At 43.2% G+C, this 24,170-nt stretch overlaps 2 protein-coding genes across 17 annotated transcripts in view; one reads left to right on the plus strand and one right to left on the minus strand.

Moving 5' to 3' along the window:
* The window catches only part of EFCAB11 (EF-hand calcium binding domain 11), a 158,634-nt gene extending 137,149 nt beyond the window's left edge, over positions 1-21,485 (minus strand). For 3 of the 10 annotated variants that reach the window (XM_006933051.5, XM_011283441.4, XM_045060366.1), the window contains exons 1-3: positions 21,282-21,482; positions 20,654-20,749; positions 15,875-15,920 (exon numbers count right to left, since the gene is read on the minus strand). In XM_006933051.5, coding sequence (XP_006933113.2) covers positions 15,875-15,920; positions 20,654-20,749; positions 21,282-21,356 — 217 coding nt within the window. In that variant the 5' untranslated portion in view covers positions 21,357-21,482. Of the gene's footprint in view, positions 1-15,874; positions 15,921-20,653; positions 20,750-21,281 lie in introns of all 10 variants that reach the window. The other 7 variants (XM_045060361.1, XM_023255947.2, XM_045060363.1 and 4 more) reach the window with 3 other exon arrangements.
* Positions 21,486-22,559: 1,074 nt separating this feature from the next.
* Positions 22,560-24,170, plus strand: part of TDP1 (tyrosyl-DNA phosphodiesterase 1) — a 93,357-nt gene continuing 91,746 nt past the window's right edge. For 5 of the 7 annotated variants that reach the window (XM_011283442.4, XM_045060359.1, XM_045060360.1 and 2 more), the window contains exons 1-2: positions 22,560-22,698; positions 22,991-23,332. The gene's annotated coding sequence lies outside the window, so the exon portion shown is untranslated. The remainder of the gene's footprint in view (positions 22,699-22,990; positions 23,333-24,170) is intronic. The other 2 variants (XM_045060358.1, XM_003987908.5) reach the window with 2 other exon arrangements.

Below are 24,170 nucleotides of genomic sequence, written 5' to 3' on the forward strand. Positions count from 1 at the left end.
CTCAAAAAAGGAGAAGGGAGGAAGCAAAATGAAAGGGGAGACCAGTTCAGGAGCCTACTGGCTGGAGAAGAGGTTGCCAGACCATTAGCGGTGGGAACAGAGGAAATGGAAAGTTTCCCAACACAGCTCGGGAAAGATGAGGGGCGAGACGTAGTGGGTCAGAAGGAAGGAGACACCAAGAATAACCCCTAGGTTGAGGTTTGAGGAGTCATTTAGAGATGACGGGGAGAACTGCAGTGTGGACATGCCAACTATTTGATGCTTTGGCGAGGAACCACGGGCACAAGTCAAGAAGGCAGCTGCGTATACCCTAGGCAACAGGGCACACCTCCCAGCGCCTCCCAGACTGTCTGCCACGTGCTCAGTAAATGTGTGTTGTGCAGAATTAGCAGCCTCTCCCGTCACAGCTAAGGACACGCAGTGACGCGGCTCTGTTTTCATCTCGTCGCTTGTGAGACCAGAGAACATACTTAGACTGCTTACTGAGGACAAAACTGAAGTCTAGTCATGCCATGTTCCCACAGGATCAAATCTGTTAACTTTCAAATCTGTTTTACTTTCATGAACACCAGAAGTTAATCAGTTAGACAGCATCTAGATTAGTTAAAATTCCTGAATCATATAGTCACTGATCACACCATGCCCTACGAAGCCCTTCACAATCTGCCCGGTCCACCTTTCCAGCCTCCCTCGCAAACTTCCTGAGGCTTCCCCAAGGCAACAGGTCCTTTCATACTTTCACAAGAGCTGGGCACACACATTACCTGCAATGAGCTTCTCCTTTCTATCCTTCTGTAGGGAATTAATGCATCACCTCTTCCTTGAAGTCTTCCCTGATTTCTCCCAGCTGAGTGCCTTTTCTGTGACCCAACAGCCCTCTGTTCATAACACAATTGCTGGGTAATTTTTTAATCTATTAGGTCCTATGGTAATTATCTGATCACACACACGCTGCCTGAGACACACTAAGGGAGAGCACTGTATGGGGTTTAAAATTTTATCCCTAGTGTGTAGTGTGATACCTGACGCACAGTAGGCATGGATTACATGTTTGTTATATAAGTAAATAAACGAATAGGAAAATGTTATTTCTAGTTTTCAGCAAAGAGCATTACAATGTGTGTTTTAAAAGATCTCCCGGGGCGCCTGGGTGGCTCAGTCGATTAAGCGTCCAACTTCGGCTCAGGTCGTGATCTCGCAGTCCATGGGTTCGAGCCCCGTGTCGGGCTCTGTGCTGACAGCTCAGAGCCTGGAGCCTGTTTCAGATTCTGTGTCTCCCTCTTTATCTGACCCTCCCCTGTTCATGCTCTCTCTCTCTCTGTCTCAAAAATAAATAAATGTTAAAAAAAAAAAAAGTAAAAGATCTAAGTCTGTAGTACTAATGCCAAAAAGTAGGTTACTTTCTATTCACCTAGCCAGCAAAATAAACCATCCTTTTGGAAACCCCAACTTATTAATACCTATGGTATAGTAAAAAACAAGTGAAACTCAGAGAGAAAGGAAATGCATGCATAATATTTGCTCTTTACTTACCATTGTGTATGATTTAGGGAAATGATAAGAAACAAACAGGACAATGCCATTGTTCTATGTGTGATTCTCACACACACGTACATGAGTAGTGATATCTTTTAAAGCACATATTCAGGGGCGCCTGGGTGGCGCAGTCGGTTAAGCCTCCGACTTCAGCCTGGTCACGATCTCGCGGTCCGTGAGTTCGAGCCCCGCGTCAGGCTCTGGGCTGATGGCTCAGAGCCTGGAGCCTGTTTCCGATTCTGTGTCTCCCTCTCTCTCTGCCCCTCCCCTGTTCATGCTCTGTCTCTCTCTGTCCCAAAAATAAAAATAAACGTTGAAAAGAAAAAAAAAAAACTAAAAAAAAAATAAAGTACATATTCAGAAAACCCATTGGTATTTGAGGCCATAAAGCAGTGAGGGTCTTTATTTCATAATCTCGTGGGATAAAAAGCAAATGTTCTTTAGTTTTTCCTAGAAGGAAATGTGGGTGCCAACTGTATGTTTACTCCCACTTGGAAAAGGAAAACAATCTAATAACACAAATAACTCTATATACGTAATCAAGTTCTTTTACACTATTTTCCCCATAGGACAAGACACCTTTTTTTTTTTTTTTAAGTTGATTTATTTTTTGAGAGACAGAGACAGCGTGCAGGCCAGCACAAGCAGGGGAGGGGCAGAGAGAGATGAAACCAGGGACCCGAAGTGGGCTCCACGCTGCCAGCACAGAGCCCGATGTGGAGCTCAGACTCACCAACCGCCAGATCATGACCTGGGCTACAGTCAGATTGTTATGTTTTAATAAGGGCATCAAGTAATATTAAACCATGCAAACACATCCCCACTGCTCCCTCCACTCCCATGCCCTTATCTTAATCTTCCATGGCAACACATACCCAAACGCAAGCCCCTTTTCTAACAAGGATAAAGTTTCATTCAGCTTGGCTCTCACACTGTAGCAGCCCAATCACCTTCCGCAGTCAGCGCATAATGGTTTGCTACTCCTGCAGCTCCGAGATGCAAACACATTCGTGTAAGTTTTCTACATCTTGCTGCTCTTTAAATGGCCTAGAAATACACTTTCTACTGCTAGCTCCACCTGCTGTCACAACACTCAAACCTAAGATTACCGCTTCACAGAGACTTGCAATAATTCTATTGCCCTCAGATTTCATGCTCAATGACAAATGCATTACCTGTGTTCGCCCCTGGACTGAAAGCATATGTTCAGAAAATTCTAACTTCAAATACAACGTTGGGTCTCCTATGTGCATTGTTCCACTAATAACGGTTACCTAAATATGCTTTACTGCAGTTACACATTAGGATCATGACAACATCAGGAACCACATAGACCTGTGTGTTTATCTGAGCTTCCTATTACCCTGTTTACAAAAGGTGTTCAGAAAACACCTGGGTAGTTGGACTCTATCGGTAGTTTGCAGGGTTTTTTGTTTTTGTTTTTAGTTGTAGGAAATGTGTAAACCAGAAAGCCTGATGTGCAGACGAAATGAAGGCAGAACTATCTTGTCTGGAGCAAGGTGGCCCCTCCACCATTCCCTGTCCAGCAGTGTCTGTGGAAGTGTCCCCACAGGACCCAGGATTAAGGACCATGACTTAAAGACCACTGACACCAGTGACCTTTACAGATCCTTCTAGGCTCTGCAAGTCTATGCATTTTCCTTACCAATGGAGAACACGTCCTTCCATTTTATAAACTCCTCTTAGCAAAACGGACTCTTCGTGTTCTATAACAAACACGTATATTTTACTTTGCAAGCTATTTACTACTTGTGATATAGATATGTCATAGAGGAAGGCTAGGAATGTCTATCTTTTCTACCTTTTTAAGTAGTTTCCTAGGAGAATAATCATCTTTTATCATAGGGGTGGATATATTTTAAAACTATATAAATTTTTCCTTGAAAGTTTCATTATGTATATATTTTTGAGGTTCAAAAGACCACTGACCCTATGCTTCAGGGCCCACAGAGAAATTCTCTTGAAAATGAAGGCATCTAGTTTCTGGCTATCACAGTGAGCTTAAATTAGAAACTGCAATAAACCTGAGGAGAGTGAAGGAGAAAACAATAAAAATGTCAAGTTATTTAGACGGTAGGTCTGCTCCTAGATTTAGTATAAAAAGGAGGGTTCATGTTCATTGTGCCATATATTAATTTTTCTGGGGCTTGAAAACGCCTAAAAATGAGCTTTTAAAAAGATAAAGTGGCTTTTTAAAAGGTGTAAGGCAAGCCTTCTCTACCTTGAGAAATAAAATTCAGATTGTGACTTCCAGAGGCCATGAAGGAAAAGAAGGGACACAATATGTTCCCATAAAAAAGATTATAAGGACAGGGGCACCTGGGTGGCTCAGTTGGTTGAATGACTGACTTCAGCTCAGGTCATGACCTCGCAGTTTGTGGGTTCGAGCCCCGCATCAGGCTCTGTGCTGACACCTCGGAGCCTGGAGCCTGCTTCGGATTCTGCGTCTCCCTCTCTCTCTGCCCCTCCCCCATACATGCTCTTTCTGTCTCTTTCTCAAAAGTAAAGAAACATTAAAAAAATTTTTTTTAAAAGATTGTAAGGACAGAAGGAGCAAGTGGCATCAACAATGGTGAGCTATCCCCTGTTTTGTTTCTTATGGGATAAAGAGAGAGAAGCAAACCATAAAACAGACTCTTACCTACAGAGAACAAGCTGAGGGATGCTGGAGGGGAGGTGGGCGGGGATGGGCTAAACTGGGTGATGGGGATTAAGGAGGGCACACACGATGAGCACTGGGTGTTGGAAGTCATAAATCACTAAATCCTACCCCTGAAACTAATATTACACGTACGTTAACTAACTAGAATTTAAACAAAAATTTGAAAAGGAAAACAAAAAATAATGGTGTGCTGTCATATTAAGGTGGATAAGTAAATTCAGAGAACTGATATTTTCTTCTGGCTTCCTGAATAAGAGTAAGGGAATAAAGAGAAAAGAATCTACTTTAATGGAAGAAGTCAAGTTTTACCATATCATTGCGAGGAAAATGAAAAGGAAGAGTAAAAAACAGGTTATAATAGAGGAATCTGAACCAATAAAACCTTACTTCTGTCAAACAGGGACTGGAATCATTACTTTCTTTTATCATGTATTATCTCCTGCTTTTATCATGTATATCTCCTATATCTCCTGCTCATAAACCTGCACAGGTTCCTCAGTGTTATCACTGCAAAGTCCTGACACCTTATTCTGGAATTTAAAGCTTCATTATTCCATCTAGGCAGAGTGGGCCTCAATCCCCCTTCTTAACACTCAGTTTCCATCAGGGTAACTTACTCTGCTGACACAACAACTCATTTATAGGTAGGCACTATACTCCTTGCTGGTGTGGGAGGTAAGAATATTCCAAGGAGGGTAGAATCCATTTATGCTAGGACTCATTATTAACAGTATGACAGTTGATAGCTCTGGATATGCAAATCTGGGGGTGGGTAGGCAGGGAAGGCGGGGGGTCTTACAACCAGAGATCTGGGAGAAGTCTCCGCCTCCGAGCTAGCGTGGGCCCTGGGGGAAGAAGGTCTGGGAGAGAAAGTGCACAGAAGTGGACTGCACAGAGCCCTTACAGAGGAGACAGCACCAGCCAGGCCTTTCCCACTTCTAGCTGTGGGGAGTGAGGGATAAAGCCCTTCTCTGTACTGTTAGCAAACGCCTCGGCAGTCCCATGACATCCATCGTTTTTACGAAGAGTGTGCTGGGTAAGTAATCCACACTGAGTTCCGCATCCACACTGACCTAGCACAGACAGCACCAGGAGCCAGGAGCCAAGCGCAGAGCTGGCATCTGCATTCACTCATTTCACTATGTCCTCTTCTTTGCTTCTCCACCTTTGCAAATCCCACCCATCCTTTTCCGTCCAGTTCTGGCCCTCACCTCGCATCTCCCTCCTCCAATCTCTTAGAGGTTTTCTTGTCCATCGTAATTATTTGACATCTGGCCATAAATGAAGTGACAATACCCTTTTATGTTTCCTATCTTAGGTCAGTGTCTGTGTCTCCTACTTTTTTTCTACCCTACAGTGAAACGTGGTCAGCGTCCTCTAAATGAGTAATGAGATAAATTCATTTAGGGGTGAACATCTATGGGCAATACCACAAAATGGCCCTATGGTTAGGATTTCAAGATAAGGTAAGTGTGATGTGTATGCATTTCCTGATCACAGGAAAAAACTAAGAGGTCAGTAAATAATACTATACTATACCGTGGCTTTAGTTTGTTAGGCAGCAGCCCAAAACAAGAAAACATCCACAACCAAAAAAAGGTGTTTACAGTAGAATTTAAAACACTAGAAAATGGACATTTAAACTTAGGAAAATAACACAGTTCACAGTCAACTAGGGAGCTCCAAACAATTCAGATGAGATAGTAATAAATAAAAGTATACAAGCCAACTGGCCATTAAGCTCATGCATAAATTATTTTCCAATTGCACTGACAATGGAGAGCACAATTGAGTCAAATAGTCCACAATCACTGTTATGTTGAATCAGTCTCTTTGATTTTTCCATTAAGTTGAAGGTTAAAAGTAAGTTCCTGGAAGGTTTTTTCTTCTTTGAGTATGAAAGTGAAATATGTTCATTGTTTTAAGAGGGAAGTGAGAAAACAAAAAGAAAAAAAAAAACCTCGATCTAATCACCTTGTGAAAAGAAAATTCTGATGTACTTTGTTTTTTTCCATAGGCATATTTTATATGGATCCAGGATAAACACATACAGACAGCTGTGTAAGGATTCAGTGGGGGCAATGTTCATGTAGTTCTTATTCACAGCATTTGGCATACTAAGCAAAAGCTCTATAAATCTTATTTTTTTGTTATTCATATAAAATGCTCAACAATTTGTCATACAAAGAAGTCAAATCATCTGATATCACAAGTGGTCTTTCTTTGCCCTTCATGCTGAGCCATTCAGATGTGTTTGACATTAAACCACTGGCCCACAAGGAAGAAAGTTCAAGGAACAGCCTTACAAAATTCACCAGTGTATTTACCGAACAGTTTGTGGAACATCAATGTCCATTCATCAGTCTCTCTTCCATGTGACATTGTGAAAGAAATACACTGTACCAGGGAAAACTCTCTAGATAAGAAGTTTCTATTGTATGGACGATGATCACTGGACTGTCATTCCCTATTTGTTCTGGACATTAGGTAGCTCAGAACCAAATCTGTTATCAACCTCCAACAATGGCACAGAACCTTCTGTATACTGATCCACTCCTGACTTCAACTTGTTGGTTAAGTTCCTGGGGGATGAACACTGTCCTCAACTCTGTCTAATGACTAATATGACCCATGGCACCATTAAAATCAAGGGTTTAGCCAATGTTTGAGAGGGTAAGTTTGGAGATCAGACTGCTGTGGTCTGTTACTTACTTAGATAGCTACACTATGCATACTTAACCTCTCTGAGCACTGGTATTTTTTTTAACTTATAAAATGAGGTTAATCTTGGTATCATAGAGTTGTATTAAATTTAACAATTCGTGCCTAGCACTCAATCACAAGTCTGCACATGGTAAGCATTCAGAAAATCATAGCTGTAATTATTATCTATAATAAATATTACAACACATGTAGAAGTATTTTGCAAATAAAGAACCATCAAATGCCAGGATTGAGATATTTTATTATTCCTCTCTAGAGCCTAATCTCCTCATTAAAAAAATTTGTTTTGATGTTTATTTACTTTTGAGAGAGAGAGACAGACAGACAGACAGAGACAGAGCTCCAGCAGGGGAGGGGCACAGAGAGAGGAAGACACAGAATTCGAAGCAGGCTCCAGGCTCAGAGCTGTCAGCACAGAGCCCAACGTGGGGCTTGAACTCACGGACTGTGAGATCATGACCTGAGCCGAATTGGGACCCTCAACCAACCGAGCTACCCAGGCACCCCCCCTTAATTTCCTCTTTTTTAAGAAAAGGTAACAAATAACAGTTTTTTAGGTCTCTTCTAGTTGCAACCTTCTTTTGTGCTCTATACTTAGAGAAGGTATGAAATGTATCCCAGAGAGTGAGCACTGCAACAAAATACAACCCTTTAAAATAGGTAGCTTTAGGGGCGCCTGGGTGGCGCAGTCGGTTAAGCGTCTGACTTCAGCCAGGTCACGATCTCGCGGTCCGGGAGTTCGAGCCCCGCGTCGGGCTCTGGGCTGATGGCTCAGAGCCTGGAGCCTGTTTCCGATTCTGTGTCTCCCTCTCTCTCTGCCCCTCCCCCGTTCATGCTCTGTCTCTCTCTGTCCCAAAAATAAATAAATGTTGAAAAAAAAATTTTTTAAATAGGTAGCTTTAGTATACATTAGAACCACCCCAACAGTGATCTGTTGCTTCTTAAACAATTGACTTTTTTTTTTGTCTCCCACTAACATAATTCCTTATTCCTGCCGCCTAAACAGTTTTTGCTGACGGATACTTGCTTGTTAGGTTACAGGCATTAAAATGCCTTCTTGCTACTTATCCTGGCTGCCTTCAGACTCTCCCCGTGTGACTTTTCTGGAGACGATCTACTCTAACTTCTAAAGGTTTTGACTTAACTTTTCATTCTTCTTAATTTTAACAAGGAAAATCTACAGAAACGACCCACCTGTTAGACCAGAAGCTCCTGGAAAATAGGGCCCGGGCACCCAGGTTTAGGTACTAAAGTGTGTGCATAGTCAAGACTCGGCTGAGTCAGGGTCAATCCAGGATGTGCGTATGGACCTCACCCAGGAAGCTGCGTCTTCCTCACCCAGGAACTGGGGCCTGAACAGAGAATCCTTTAGGGTGGCACGCTAGAGACATGGCATGACCTTGTCTGGATGTAAAAAAGAGCCATAGCTAGCTGGAGAATTCCCAGGTCAAGGCTACCAAGAAGGACTATGGAAAAATTGATTACCTGAATAAATAGCTCCCAGAAAGCCAAGGCCACATTTCAGTTCTTTTTCAAGATCAAAACATGAAAGAGAGAGATAATATAGCTGACAGAACATTTCATCTGTGCATAAACCCTCTTCCTGCAAGAAAAATAACATGTAAAAGGTGACTCGTGTATGGAAAGGGAGAAAAGATGGAGCTGATGACCTGAAAGTTGTTCAGCTGTGAAGAGTTCTAACAGAAAAAGAAGTTATGTTAGCAGCAATCAGAGTTCAGCAGTGATTTCTTGCTAGGATGACTTTATTCTTTCTTTTGAGTATTTGTGGTCTTGAGTCTCCCTTTCAAATAAACATGAATTAAAGCTAGTTGGAAAGGTAGCACCCTGACTTTAAGTCTATTTCCTTTAAACAAGAAGGATATGATGCTCTGAGAAGGTTAATTTGCCATTGATACCAAGACCAGGAGAGGAACTGGGGGAGAAAAAGAGAAAAAAAAAAGAAGATGAAGGGAAAAGACTGGAAATCTGTAGACTGAGGAGGGTTCCTTCACACTAATTTTGAAGCCAGGTGCTAAACATCTGCACTTTGATCTCCTTCCCCCCCAGACCTTCCCCTGAATTTCTCAGATGGCTTGATTACTGTGACCTTTTGAAATTTATCTTTTTAAAAAAAATTTTTTAACATTTATTCATTTTTGAGAGTGAGAGAGACAGAACATAAGCGGGGGAGAGGCAGAAAGAGAGGGAGACACAGAATCCGAAGCAGGCTCCAGGCTCTGAGCCATCAGCACAGACCCCGACGCAGGGCTTGAACCCACGAACCGTGAGATCGTGGCCCGAGATGAAGTCAGATGCCCAACCGACTGAGCCACCCAGGCGCCCCTGAAATATATCTTAAAGTTAATTATTAGGAAAAGACACTGTGAAAAGAAGCATCCTCATGAACTGACTGAGAAGTGGATGTGAGAACAGATATAATACCCTTGATATTAAATGCAAGAAAACGCATACAGAGGCAGGGGCAGGAGCATATCATTAAAGTCAGAAAGGCCTCATAGGGAAGACTGTGTTCACTATTGAAATATTCCAGTTTTGAAGCAATCCTTGGGCCATAAGGAGTTTGAGAAAATGTTCCATATCCAGGTACTCTTCATTATATATGAGAGAGCTCAGGCCTGGAAGAGACCATGCGAACATAGTGAATGGAAAGAAACTCTTTTCCAAAGCATAAAGCTCCAGTGGCCATCAGAACTAGTTTCAAATGGAAGCTCTGTGACTGCAACAAACGTGAGAAATATTTCTGCCTGAAGTCGGAACTCAAAAATTAGAGAATTCATAAAGGAAATTTTGTAACTTTCATGAACACATCTTCGGCCACAAGTCAAAGTCAAACCTCTCTCAAACGTCAAGGACACACACACACACACACACACACACACACACACACACACACACACGAATCAGTCCTCACTTTGTATCAGAGTATATGCACACACGAGAAACCTTTAGAAGGTAATGAAGGTAGAAAACCTGCCTTCATTTAGGATAATTGAAGGATATGAAGGATAATTTACCCTTCAAATTATCCATACAGGAGAGATATTGTTCATATCACATGAATGTAACATAGACAGGGAGAGCTTTTTATGAAGTCAGATCTTGTTAAACATGAGATAATACATATGGGGGGGGGGGAATCTTCTGATATTGAACCTGGGGAAAAGTTCTGTCAGAAGTCAATCTTGGCTCTACATTAGAGAATTCACTCCAGCTGTAAAGAACATGGGAAGTCTTGGGGTGCCTCAGTGGCTCAGTTGGTTAAACATCTGATTCTTGATTTCGGCTCAGGTCATGATCTCACGATTTGTGGGATTGAGCTCCACATCAGGCTCTGTGCTGACAGCTCAGAGCCTGGAGTCTACTTCAGATTCTGTGCCTCCCTCTCTCTCTGGAGCCTGCTTGGGATTCTCTCTCTCCTTCTCTCTTTCTGCCTCTCCCCGGCTTATGTAATTTCTCTCTCTCTCTCAAAATAAGTAAACGTTAAAAAATTAAAAAATTAAGAAAAGAAAATGGTAAATTTTTTTTCCAGAAGGACACCTCTTTCTACATCAAAGAATGGCTGGGGAAAGAAAACCTTCTGTGTAAAGGCAAATCCTTAATTCAGAGAACACACATTAGGAAGAAAGTCTATGAGAATAATGAATGATCTGAGAGTGCCTTCAGCAGCAATACCACTGGCTTTATCAGAAAAGTTGCAAAATGGAGAAGCGCTATATATGTAACATGTGGGGAAGACCTTCACCCAGACAGAATCGAGAAAATCACTCACCATTTAGGGGACTGCTAATAGGGAGAAATGCTACCAAAGCAAAAAATGTGGGAAATTCTTCTGCCAGAAGACAGAAATCAGTTTAGATTCAAAAATTCATATAGCAATCCAGAGGAAAATATGTAGGGAAGGCATCATGCAGAAGTTACAGGGGCGCCTGGGTGGCTAAGTCAGTTAAGCATCCGACTTCATCTCAGGTCATGATCTCACAGTTCATGAGTTCAAGCCCTGCATTGCGCTCTGTGCTGACAGCTCAGAGCCTGAAGCCTGCTTCAGATTCTGTGCCTCTCTCTCTCTCTCTCTCTCTCTCTCTCTCTCTCTGCCCCTCCCCCACTCGTGCTCTGTCTCTGTCTCTCAAAAATAAATAAATGTTAAAAAAAAAAGTTACAACTGGGGCGCCTGGGTGGCTCAGTCAGTTGAGCATCTGACTTTTGATTTTGGTTCAGGTCATAGTCTCACGGTTGTGGGATCGACCCCCAAGCCAGGCTCTGAACTTGGCTGGGTGTGGAGCCTACTTGGGATTCTCTCCCTCTCTCTTTGCCCCTCCCCTGCTCGCTCGTGCCCTCATTCTCTCTCTCTCTCTCAAAATAAATAAATAAACTCCTTTAAAAAAAAAAAGAAGTTACAATGAATTGAACATTACAGACACAATATTTGAGCATTTTGAGTGTGCAAAAATTTTTACGTGAAATTAAAAGGGAAATTCCATCAAGTTAGGGAGTTTGTCAAAAACACATTCTCCTAGCAATAATATTGTTCTAAGAGTCATGGTCCATATGGGGTACTGAACCTTGCATACAAAAAAGGAATCCAGTAAACTCTTTTGTAAATCTACCATTTACAAATAAAAAGATTTGTTCAAAGAAAGAAAAAGCCAAACCGGTCAAAAGGACACAGGAGCCAACTTGAGGAGGCATTCAACGCCCAAGTCTGTGACAAGGTGAAAACTAAAATAATTACTGATAATTAATGGAGTATAAATCATTAAAAAACATGCAATTCATGAGTCTGTGCTGATAATAAACAGATGGATTGATCAAGAAAAAGGGAGGTCTCCTGCTTATAGCCAAGGTTTAACTGAAGCACTAGGATTAGAAAATCCTTATTTTGCAACTGTTATGACAAAAACTGGGTCAGACGAGAATCATGAACAGTTACCAAATCTAGGGGCAAATTTTGATGAGAAGGAAAATATTTGCAATGTCTTCAATGTGTCTCTCCACACACCGCTTGTTAGTTGCAAGGGAAGAAAAGATAAACAGAATACATTGGAGAAACTGGACAACATCTGCCCTAGTGGCAAAAATTAATACCATCTATGAGAGACAGATGGTCCTTGTGGGCCTCCAGACATGGCCCCCAATGAGGGACAGGCCACCTAAACGGTATTCTGGCTCAGAATGCTTAACCCCAACATCAGGCAAACACAAAACAAGGACCATTCTTAAAAAACTAATAGTGAAGGCCTTTGACAAAATTCAGCAACCTTTCTTAATAAAAACCCTCGAGAAAGTCAGGATAGAAGGAACATACTTAAAGATGATAAAAGCCATTTATGAAAAGCCCACAGCTAACATCATCCTCAATGGGGAAAAACTGAGAGCTTTTTCCCTGAGATCAGGAACACGACAGGGATGTCCACTCTCACCGCTGTTGTTTAACATAGTGTTGGAAATCCTAGCATCAGCAATCAGACAACAAAAGGAAATCAAAGGCATCAAAATTGGCAAAGATCAAGTTAAGTTTTCACTTTTTGCAGATGACATGATATCATACATGGAAAATCTGACAGACTCCACCAGAAGTCTGCTAGAACTGATACATGAATTCAGCAAAGTTGCAGGATACAAAATCAATGTACAGAAATCATTTGCATTCTTATACACTAATAATGAAGCAACAGAAAGACAAATAAAGAAACTGATCCCATTCACAATTGCACCAAGAAGCATAAAATACCTAGGAATAAATCTAGCCAAAGATGTACAAGATCTGTATGCTGAAAAGTATAGAAAGCTTATGAAGGAAATTGAAGAAGATATAAAGAAATGGAAAAACACTCCGTGCTCATGGACTGGAAGAATAAATATTGTCAAAATGTCAATACTACCCAAAGCTATCTACACATTCAATGCAATCCCAATCAAAATTGCAGCAGCATTCTTCTCGAAACTAGAACAAGCAACCCTAAAATTCATATGGAACCACAAAAGGCCCCGAATAGCCAAAGTAATTTTGAAGAAGAAGACCAAAGCAGGAGGCATCACAATCCCAGACTTTAGCCTCTACTACAAAGCTATAATCATCAAGACAGCATGGTATTGGCACAAAAACAGACACATAGACCAATGGAATAGAATAGAAACCCCAGAACTAGACCCACAAACGTATGGCCAACTCATCTTTGACAAAGCAGGAAAGAACATCCAATGGAAAAAAGACAGTCTCTTTAACAAATGGTGCTGGGAGAACTGGACAGCAACATACAGAAGAATGAAACTAGACCACTTTCTCACACCATTCACAAAAATAAACTCAAAATGGATAAAGGACCAGAATGTGAGACAGGAAACCATCAAAACCCTAGAGGAGAAAGCAGGAAAACACCTCTCTGACCTCAGCCATAGCAATTTCTTACTTGACACATCCAAAGGCAAGGGAATTAAAAGCAAAAATGAACTACTGGGACCTTATGAAGATAAAAAGCTTCTGCACAGCAAAGGAAACAACCAACAAAACTAAAAGGCAACCAACGGAATGGGAAAAGATATTTGCAAATGACATATCAGACAAAGGGCTAGTATCCAAAATCTATAAAGAGCTCACCAAACTCCACACCCAAAAAACAAATAACCCAGTGAAGAAATGGGCAGAAAACATGAATAGACACTTCTCTAAAGAAGACATCCAGATGGCCAACAGGCACATGAAAAGATGCTCAACGTCGCTCCTCATCAGGGAAATACAAATCAAAACCACACTCAGATATCACCTCACGCCACTCAGAGTGGCCAAAATGAACAAATCAGGAGACTATAGGTGCTGGCGAGGATGTGGAGAAACGGGAACCCTCTTGCACTGTTGGAACCCTCTTGCACTGTTGGTGGGAATGCAAACTGGTGCAGCCACTCTGGAAAATACTGTGGAGGTTCCTCAAAATATTAAAAATAGACCTACCCTATGACCCAGCAGTAGCACTGCTAGGAATTTACCCAAGGGATACAGGAGTACTGATGCATAGGGGCACTTGTACCCCAATGTTTATAGCAGCACTCTCAACAACAGCCAAATTGTGGAAAAAGCCTAAATGTCCATCAATTGATGAATGGATAAAGAAATTGTGGTTTATATACACAATGGAGTACTACGTGGCAATGAGAAAGCATGAAATATGGCTCTTTGTAGCAACATGGATGGAACTGGAGAGTGTGATGCTAAGTGAAATAAGCCATACAGAGAAAGATAGATACCATATGGTTTCACTCTTATGTGGATCCTGAGAAACTTAACAGAAACCCATGGGGGAGGGGAAGGAAAAAAAAAAAAAAGAGGTTAGAGTGGGAGAGAGCCAAAGCATAAGAGACTCTTAAAAACTGAGAACAAACTGAGGGTTGATGGGGGGTGGGGGGGAGGAGAGGGTGGGTGATGGGTATTGAGGAGGGCACCTTTTGGGGTAAGCACTGGGTGTTGTATGGAAACCAATTTGACAATAAACTTCATATACTGAAAAAAAAAACTAATAGTGAGGGCTGGGCTAGTTCCTCAAAATTTCCATGTTATAAAAAGCCAAGAAAAAAAAAAAAGTCTACAGAAATGTTCCAGATGAAAGGAGTCTAAAGAGACATGGCACCCAAGACTAATTCCTGTATTAGATGAGGGATGATGTGTTTAAGGACATTATCAGATCAAATGACAGTACCGGAATATAAACAGTACATGAGACAAAAATATAGTATCGGTCTAAGTTTCCGGTAAGTGTCCTGTGGTTTTAGGTTCAGAGCAGTGAGAGGAGGGCATAGTGGTAGAAAGGGCCAAAGGGTTAAAATGTCAACAGTAAGTGCATTGAGGTAAAGAGTATACAGCTCTGTGTTATTTTTATTTTGCAGTTTTTTGTAAGCGATAAATTATTTCCCCAAAAAGGTAATTTTTAAAAAGCCAATCCAACATGTTCTGGCCCCTATCTCCAAAACAACAGGTACTCCTCTGTCTGTCTCATCATCCTTTTCCCTCTTCACTAGAGCATTCTGCTAAGCTCAGAAACATCTTCATGTGCAAAAAAACAAAAACAAAAAACAAAAAAACCACTCCTGATCCCCAGGCACTCTGGACTTACTGAAAGACTTCTACTTACACTGTCACACTTTCTCAAGGTTTGGTTTGCCTTTGACCACTCCAGCCTGGCCTCTGCGGTCACCAGGTACCGAAACCCGTCTTGCAGGTCGCCAACCCCAAGGGACACTTCAGTTACTATCTACCTGACCTTTCCAAGGTGTTGACCACACCCTCTTCCTGGAAATAATCCCCTTCTCCTTGTTTTGGATCAGATACCTTTGAGTTTCCTCCCGCCCCTCCCCGCCTCTAACTTCCTCTGCCATTTCCTAACTCTCTCCCTGACTTCAAATGATTGCGGTTCCTGAAGGTTCTCCTTCCACTCTGTCTTGCTATGTCATCTCATCCATCCCTAGGGCTTCAAACACCATCTACATGCGAACAGCTCCCAAATTTATTTCTCCAGCCCACACCTTTCCTGAATTCCGTATTCACACAGCCTGAATGCCCGGATATCACAGACTGAAATTTCTCAAACGCAGCATTTTCAGACGTGAACTCTGGCTCTCCCCCAACCCCAAACCTTCTCCCCAAGTCTTTCCATTTCAGTAAAGTGCCACTTCTGCTCATCTAAGTCAGAAAATACTGATCAACAGTTGGATGTTCACATTACAAGCAACATTTTTTTCTTTATGCTTTTCAATGGTTTCAAACTTCCCCACAATAAACATCCTATTACACTTATGAATACATTAAAGAACCAAAATCTTTCTTTGAAACAGAACAAGACAAAGATGTGCTTTATAGTCTCTATTTTTGTTCTTAGTTTTGATTTTATGAAGTCTAAAAATTAATATTAACTTTCATATTACCAGAAGTGTTTGGATTTACTGAAGACATCACAGAATCAGCTTCTATCTAGAAAAGAAGAAAGAAAAGCACATATAATTTCATCAAATGTTTTCACAGTGGGAGTTCTTAATTCCTGGGGAGTGGAGAAGGATTATATTTTATGAGAAACAAACTGTGTTGAGTCCAGCAGACAACTAATATCACAGGACAAGACAGCTATAATAGTCATTTTATTCTTCCATCTGTATCTAGGGTGGGGGGGGGGGGTATGGGTAAAACAGGTGATTGGGGATTAAGGAGGGCACCTGTGATGAGCACCGGGTGTTGTAGGGAAGTGTTGAATCACTATATTGTGATTCAACTACACTTGAAACTAATGTTACACTCTATGTTAATGAACTGGTATTTAAAAAAAAAAAAATCTTTGAAAAAAATCAATAAAAAATTAAGTGGCATTAAAGCAAGAAATATCTATATACCTATATGACACAATATGCTAATCTGCTACAGACCCTAATGGCCCCAATACTATTCCATTGACCAACATAGTTTAAGCATATACCATCAACTTGGCTGTCACATGACCTAAAAGGTAACTTTTCAATTTTAGACAAATACAAGCAATTGTTGCAATGAGCTCTATGGCTTTGTTTTTTTACCTCTTTTTTCCTGATTATGAAAGTAATATGTAGAAAACACAAAAAATATATAAGATCATGAGAACATTTTTTTTAAATTTTATTTATTCATTTTTTTTATGAAGAACATTTTTAAAAACAGCCATCCAATGAGAACCAGTATTAACATTTGGCCTAGTGGGCATTTTTCTTTTCCTATGGCTTTAAAAAAAATTTTTTTTAACGTTTATTTATTTTTGAGACAGAGAGAGACAGAGCATGAGTGGGGGAGGGTCAGAGAGAGACAGGGAGACACAGAATCCGAAACAGGCTCCAGGCTCTGCACTGTCAGCACAGAGCCCGACGTGGGGCTCGAACTCATGGACCGTGAGATCATGACCTGAGCCGAAGTCGGACGCTTAACCGACTGAGCCACCCAGGCACCCCTCCTATGGCTTTTTAAACATGTTTCAGAACATACCCTATATAAGTGTCAGGAAACTGCTTTCGCTATATATTAAAATATAAGCACTTCCCTTTACTGTTACAAGGGCATTATAAACATTATGGAATGAGAAAGTTGGCAATACCTGACATAGTCTCTCTACCTTGGATTCCATGCCCTGCACTTTCCTGGTTCCTCCTGCCCCTGCCTACCCTTAACTGTCGGTACCCCCAGTGATCCACTGCCTTTCACGCTGTGTAGCACTGTTTTGGGGCTATGCCACCCAGGCTCATGATCTAGCACCTGTAAACTGAGGAGTCCACAAACTGTCTCCAGCCCTTACCTCTCAATTCCTCACCCAGTTCCAGACTCCTACATTTACAAGCGGTGGCACAATCTGAGAGCCGATCTTTACCACCATAACCTCAACACCAGCATAATATTTAATGAGTGAATTCACTTAGGATGCTCAGAGCCTCCTTAAACTTAATGTGCCCCAAATTGAAGTCATTGACTTTCCTCTAAGCCTACTCCTTAATTTTCCTACTTGGTGGCATCACTATTGCTATAGTCCTGGTTTCACACCCCTCTCTTAACCACCAACCACATCAAGTCATCAGGGCAGATCATCTCCCAACACCACAAAGTGCTTCTGGACACCTCATATCAGAAGAGTCTAGCTAGCTCTTTCAGTCTAAGTGACTGCTAGACTCCTACTTTACACTAGGATTTCAAGACCCTCTTCCTTGTCCCTTTCACTTTGGGTTCTTTCTGTTCTTCTCCATCTCAGTATTTATCACAGAGTTTTATAAGTCTCTCTACACTAAACCGTGAACTGCTTCACAACAGGGACTATATTTTATTCGTCTTTATATCTCCAGCAACTAGCAAGTGTTCATTTTATTAAACAGGAACACTTAATAGATTTCATTGTGTAAACAACTGCGTGAGTGTATAAATGATTTATTACATTCCATGCATTCAATAAATATTTCATTTGCTCAAAAGCAATATTCAAAAATAAAACCCTAGGGGTGCTTAGCTGGCTCAGTCAGGAGTGTGAGGCTCTTGATCTCAAGGTTGTGAGTTCAAGCCCAATGTCGGATGTAGGGATTACTTAAAAATAAGATCTTTAGGGGCGCCTGGGTGGCGCAGTCGGTTAAGCGTCCGACTTCAGCCAGGTCACGATCTCGCCGTCTGTGAGTTCGAGCCCCGCGTCAGGCTCTGGGCTGATGGCTTGGAGCCTGGAGCCTGTTTCCGATTCTGTGTCTCCCTCTCTCTCTGTCCCTTCCCCGTTCATGCTCTGTCTCTCTCTGTCCCAAAAATAAATAAACGTTGAAAAAAATTAAAAAAAAAAAATAAGATCTTTAAAATTAAATAAAATTAAACCCCAAACCTCAACCCACTATAAAAGTAAAATTCTGCTACATTTCACAGAGGGTGTACATTGTCATTTAACAAAATGATTGACACATACAAACGATTGGGACAGGTGTACCGGTGACTTGCTATCACTTTACTGCTTAGTCATTTGCAGTCAAAAGACATTTAAAAAATAAAAGCCAAGGGGCACCTGGGTGGCTCAGTGGGTTGAGTGTCCATCTCTTGATTTCGGCTCAGGTCATGATCTAAGAGTCCTGGGTTTGAGCCCCCCGTTGTGCTCCACCCTGGGTATGGACCCTGCTTGAATTTCTCTCTCTCCTTCCCCCTATCCTTCTCCTACCTTCTCAAGTACTCTTAAAAACAAAACAAAACAAAACAACAAAACCACCAAACCTCAACCAGGCATGAAAATACAAGTAAAAATCTGTTAAATCTCATGAACTGTACATATATATGTATGTGAGCGCATCACTGTACTTGTCATTCAATTCCTCACTTATAGTCTAAAGTTAAAGCCAATTAAGTAGGCTCAAGGGTGATCAAAGCAAAATGAAACCAGTTATCTTTCCAGCAAGGTTAAATACAATGCTTCAAAGGCTGGGCCCATTAAGCTGACCTGCTTTGGAATTCTAGCTGAAATACCTGCAGGTTAACAGGAGAGCTGCAATTTCTGGGAGTCAGCCCTGACTACCGCTCCGAGCTCCGTGATCAGCTTCTCAGTAACCAAGCATCTGCCAGTAGGTGAACCACCTTGAGCCCACCTGATACGTTCATGGGACATATTTGTATCAGCAGAACTTATTTACCGTGAAGTGGTGATACATTCAAGCATAATGAAGGACGGAGACGTGAGACATCACCTGGTCCCTGGCTTTGCTGGGCTGGTAATCTGACAGGCAGAGCCCGCTCATGAGGAACAGCTGGGCCAAAGTGATTGCCAAGCTGTTTGGTTTAAGGAGGGCACGAGGGAGGGCATTCCAGAGCCCTCTGTTTGATGGCTGCAAAGGAATTTCTTAAACCTGGACAAGATCTTGTCTCTGATGAATTTCAGTTCAGCACCTTAACAAGAGGGATCCATCTTTAGAATGAATGTAACAAAGGGAGTAGCACAAAGACAAAGGGGAACAGGAAATTTGCCCTCCTAAGGCAGGACGTTCCTTGAAGCTCAGTTCAACTCTCATTATTAGTGAATGAGGGCAAACTTTCCTGAAGAATAATATCCAACAAAACTTCAAATTACCTAGCAATTGTACTTCCAGGAATTTATTCCACAGATATACATCCACAATAGCCATATAAAAGGATGCTCATCACAACGTTTGTAGGAATGAAGAATAATGGGGCAATCTAAGTGACCAAAAACAGGAAACTGGCTAAAAAGAATACTACGCAACTACTTTTTAAAACATGGTGATGTGTGGGGTGCCTGGGTGGCTCAGTTGGTTAAGTGTCAGACTCTTGGCTTCAGCTCAGGTCATGATCAAATTGTTCGTGGGTTTGAGCCCTGTGTTGGGCTCCATGATGATGGTGAGTGGCCTGCTTGGTATTCTCTCTCCCTCCCTCGAAATAAATAAACTTAAAAAAAAAACACAGTAAAACATGGTGGTGTGTGCTCTTATGTTAAGTGAAAATAAACAAAATAAAACAGGCATACAATGCATCCACTTTTTCAATAGAATGCCAAGCATGTTATGCACTGGAAATTTTGAATGATGCATAAAAAATTGTAAATGATAACCCCTGAGGAGTGGGACTCTTTGGTAGCAAAGAGATTTTATATTCAACTTCATACTTTGCCTGGATAGTTTGAATTTTTTGACCATATAAATATATGTTTTATAATTTAAATGAATTCCTCCTATTACCAATGCCCTCCCCCAGCCTTCCGTCTTGACACCTTCCTAGCATCTTGTACTTATTATTAGTAACCAGTGGTGCGTTGGCTTCATGAACTTGAATTCATCCCTGTGTTAGGTTCTTTATTTTTTTTTTATTTTTGTTTAATGTTTGTTGGAGCATGAGCAGGGGAAGGGCAGAGCAAGAGAGGGACACAGAATCTGAAGCAGGCTCCAGGCTCTGCTCTGAGCTGTCAGCACAGAGCTGACGTGGGGCTCAAACTCACCAGCCCTGAGATCGTGACCTGAGTGGAAGTTGGACACTTACTGGACTGAACCAGCCAGGCATCTCTCATCCCAGAGTTAGGTTCTTAAAAGTCAGCACTGGACATATCTCTGAAATTGCTCTGAAAGGCAGGGATTTCCTTATAAACATCCTAAACTAGCCACTGGGCTTTACTTACAAACTACCCCAACTGTATTGTCTACCCATTCCCAAATATAGGAAGAAAGCTCTACCTTGGTGGGCTTGTACCCAAACAGCATTACAACAGCCACTTTAAAGTCCTCTCTGCTTAGATAGCCTTTGTTATCTTCATCGCATGCTTTAAACACCTAAAGAACATTAAATATCTTCAGTTAGATGGAAACCGTTTGTTCTATTATCTTTATTACTAGTTTATGTAGATCTCCAAAATCTAAAACTCAGCTGAGCAGGAGGGTTCGGCAATGGAGTTTGATTATTCTAATTTTACTTCTCCAAAATTCTTAATGTGCTAAAATTTACCCCCCAAAAGCGCAAACGACTTAATCAATCGCTACACTGACGCAAATTAATTCATTTAAACCACTGGGGTAAATTCTACCTAAAATTCTGTTCTAGAATTAGGAAGGTGAGATAGATACAGGGTAGAGGTTATTATTAATAGACTACGTAGCGGGGAAAAGAAGGAACCTGGAAATAGCCAGAACACTGGACAGGGAGCGAGAAGCCTTGCAGGTCTAGGCTCAGTCATTAACTATGACACTTTAGAAGGCCAGTTCACTCCTTGTCAGTGCAACCGAGCTGAGTGAGACCCAGGCAGGTGACGGAAATGAGAGTTCTTGGTCAAGTTAGAATCCGAGTACCAGCTCTCCGGACACCTACTTTCACCCACTTCTTGTGTTCTGAGGGGCTGGCTTCCCACGTCCGTGGTCGGGCCCCAGCCTCAGAAAAAAACATCGTGACCGCCACAACCGAATCGGGATAGCAGAACCCGCGACCTCCGAGGCCAGAACCCGGCAGCTGCAGACCTCTGGCCAAGCTCCCCGCTGCTAAGGAAGCCGAACTTGGCCGGACGCCCCCAATGTCCTCTCCCATTGGACGACCTGCTAGCCACTGGCGTTGATCCAGCAATCCTATTGGCCAGAGGCTTTAGGCCTGTTTCCTTGGAACAGCCTATGGCAGAGAGGCTCCGGAGCCCGCCCCCAGCCTTGGCTCCGCCATTCTTTCCCCCTTAACTCCTCGCGCGCGGGTGGCATCCCGCTCACCTACGTCCTGCTTCAAAGTCTCTTGCAGGATTCCTTCCATGTTTCTGCCCCCCACACCTTGCAATAAGTAACTTTGGTAATTTTTATCTATGGCACTGTGGATAACATTATAGGAAACACAAAAATGTGAACAAAGCATAAAAGCAACCAAAGAGAAGTCCATGATTCACGTGTGGATCGGCTATTCATTGGGGTCGAGCCCTCCAGGGTAGTCACTATGTCTGTTTTGTCCTCCCAATAACCCAGGCACCTAGCACGATGCCAGGCACAAAGCAGATGTTGAGTAAACGAACCACGTCTTTGGGACGTTTCCACAGAGTTTTTCACTCAGTCCTCTGGGAGCGGTGCCTAGTTTGAAAGAAGAAAAAAAACAACTCTGAAAATAGTTATCATAAACATGATATTCAAGGAATATGGGGAGTGTTCCGTTTTGCAAAAGTTTGTTTCAGACCTCGGTTCTGGCAAACCAGTAAGATTAAACACACACCTGTTTCAAAGAAACAGGCATTCGCGGTTGAGTGTGATGGGAGCTCATTTAACCTTTTCCTTTGCAGCAAGTTTTACAAGCTTGCGTCCCCAGAGAGGCCCCGCTCCTACGAGGACACAGGTCTCAGCCCTCAGCTGATCCTGTACCTTTAAGTAAATACCCCCTGCCTCGATCTCCAGGTAGCCTGAAGCTCTCTATGAGAACCACTGTAAAGGGGATGCGTTTTGTTAATTAAGAGAGGAGAGAGAAGACTTAATTTTCTCTCTCTTCCTTTTAGGACAAGTGGTCAAGTGGTGAGACGAGAGCTGGAGGCTGCGGGGGGGGGGGGGGGGGGAGGAGAGGGCTCCCTTGCATCCCTTCCTGCAGGAAGCCCCGATAGTCCCTTAGGACACGGCGGTCTTTAGGACCCAGCGGCCGGCGTCCCGGAACGGGAAGGGGCAGGGCCAAGAGGTGCGAGCCTCGGCCGGGAGGGTTTAAACGGCGCGCAGGCGCGCGTCGCGGTTGAGAAGGCGCGGATCTTGGTGGCTGTGGGCCGTGGAAGTTTCAGGTGCGTGTTCGACTGCTGCGGGAGCCGGGCCGGCGAGACCCTGCTCCTTCCGGCCTGGTCGCGGTGCGGGGGCTGCTCTGGTCCCGGGAATTCTGGGGCCCGGCGGGGCGGGAGGTGGAATCTGGGAGAAGCGGGGGTAGCTGGGCAAGACCCTGGGGAACGCCCCCTCCCGGGCCTCGGCTTCCTCAATCCGAGAACCTGTTGGGCGCCGCGGAGAGCAGGGTCCGGCGGGGAGTGTGGGTGTGAGGGGTCCCCGTGCTCGGGTTCTCACTTCGGCTTCTCCCCGCGGTAGGTGGGTGGTGTCCGCAGGTGGTGATGCTGGTGCGGGTGGGGTCGCTGACCCTGTGTCAGGCCCTGAACTTTCCTGGGCTCGGCTGTCCGCTCCATGAAGACAGTTAGTCGCGGGACTTCGCAGAGGCTTGGTGCGAGCGCGAACGGAGTTTATTCCCGGCAGAGCGCTTCGAAGGGTGCTTGGCCCGAGGTCGGCGCACGGAGGGGGTAGCCCCTGTCGTTACTGCCGCGGCGTCCCCGGAATCAGTCCGCTTCACTGCATCCCCACCGCCCCTGCCGTCTCACTCCGGGGTTCGTCTCCAAATTGTTCACCCCCAGTTAGGGAACGTCGTGTACTAAAAGGGTAAGTCGAGGGGCGTCTGGGTGGCTCAGTCGGTTAAGCGTCCGACTTCAGCTCGGATCGTGATCGTGCCCGCGTCGGGCTCTGTGCTGACAGCCCGGAGCCTGAGCCTGCTTCTGATACTTTCTTTTCTCTCTCCCCCCTCTCCTCTCCCCCTCTCCCCCTCTCCCCCCCCCCCGCTTGCACTTGGTATCTCTTTCAAAAACAAATGTAAAAAAAAAAAAGGGTGTACCAGGGTACTCCCCCTGCTTGTCAAAGCATTTCAATGGGCCCTCCCCCTTTAGACTGAAATCTAGAATCTTTAACACTTGATTTAATTCCCCACTCCCTTCATCCAGAACTACTGCCTGCTTTGCCCAAATCCTTTTGTCTGCTTTAGGAGCTATTACAGCTTTGTTTCCACCTCCAGGCTTTGTCAAGTTGGATTCCCTCTACTTGGAATACCACCTTTGTTCCGCTGGGTTTTTTTCATGCTCCAGATCTCACTTAAGTGTTATTTATCCAGAGAGTATTCCAGAGTAATTATGTCCCTGTTATTCTCTGCTACTTGAAAAATGCTGTGAGTGTCTGGAAAGACAGCTTGTTTTTTCTGGGTTCTTCTCCCCAGCCCCCCCCCCCCCCCCCCCCCCGCCCAAATATTAGTCCTTGTAGGGCAAAAAGAGTTTCTGTGTTAATTCGTCATTCCCAGTGCTTGGCCTATAGTAGCTGTTCGATAAGGATCTGTTGTACGAGTGAATTCTGGGAGGTCTGTATGATACTCACTTTATGGATACACGCTTTATGGAGGAGGAAACTGTCTCAGCAGTAAAGTAACCTGCCCAGTCGCACATTGACCACCTAG

The sequence above is a fragment of the Felis catus genome, chromosome B3 (genome assembly GCF_018350175.1).
Source record: "Felis catus isolate Fca126 chromosome B3, F.catus_Fca126_mat1.0, whole genome shotgun sequence".
NCBI lineage: Eukaryota > Metazoa > Chordata > Mammalia > Carnivora > Felidae > Felis > Felis catus.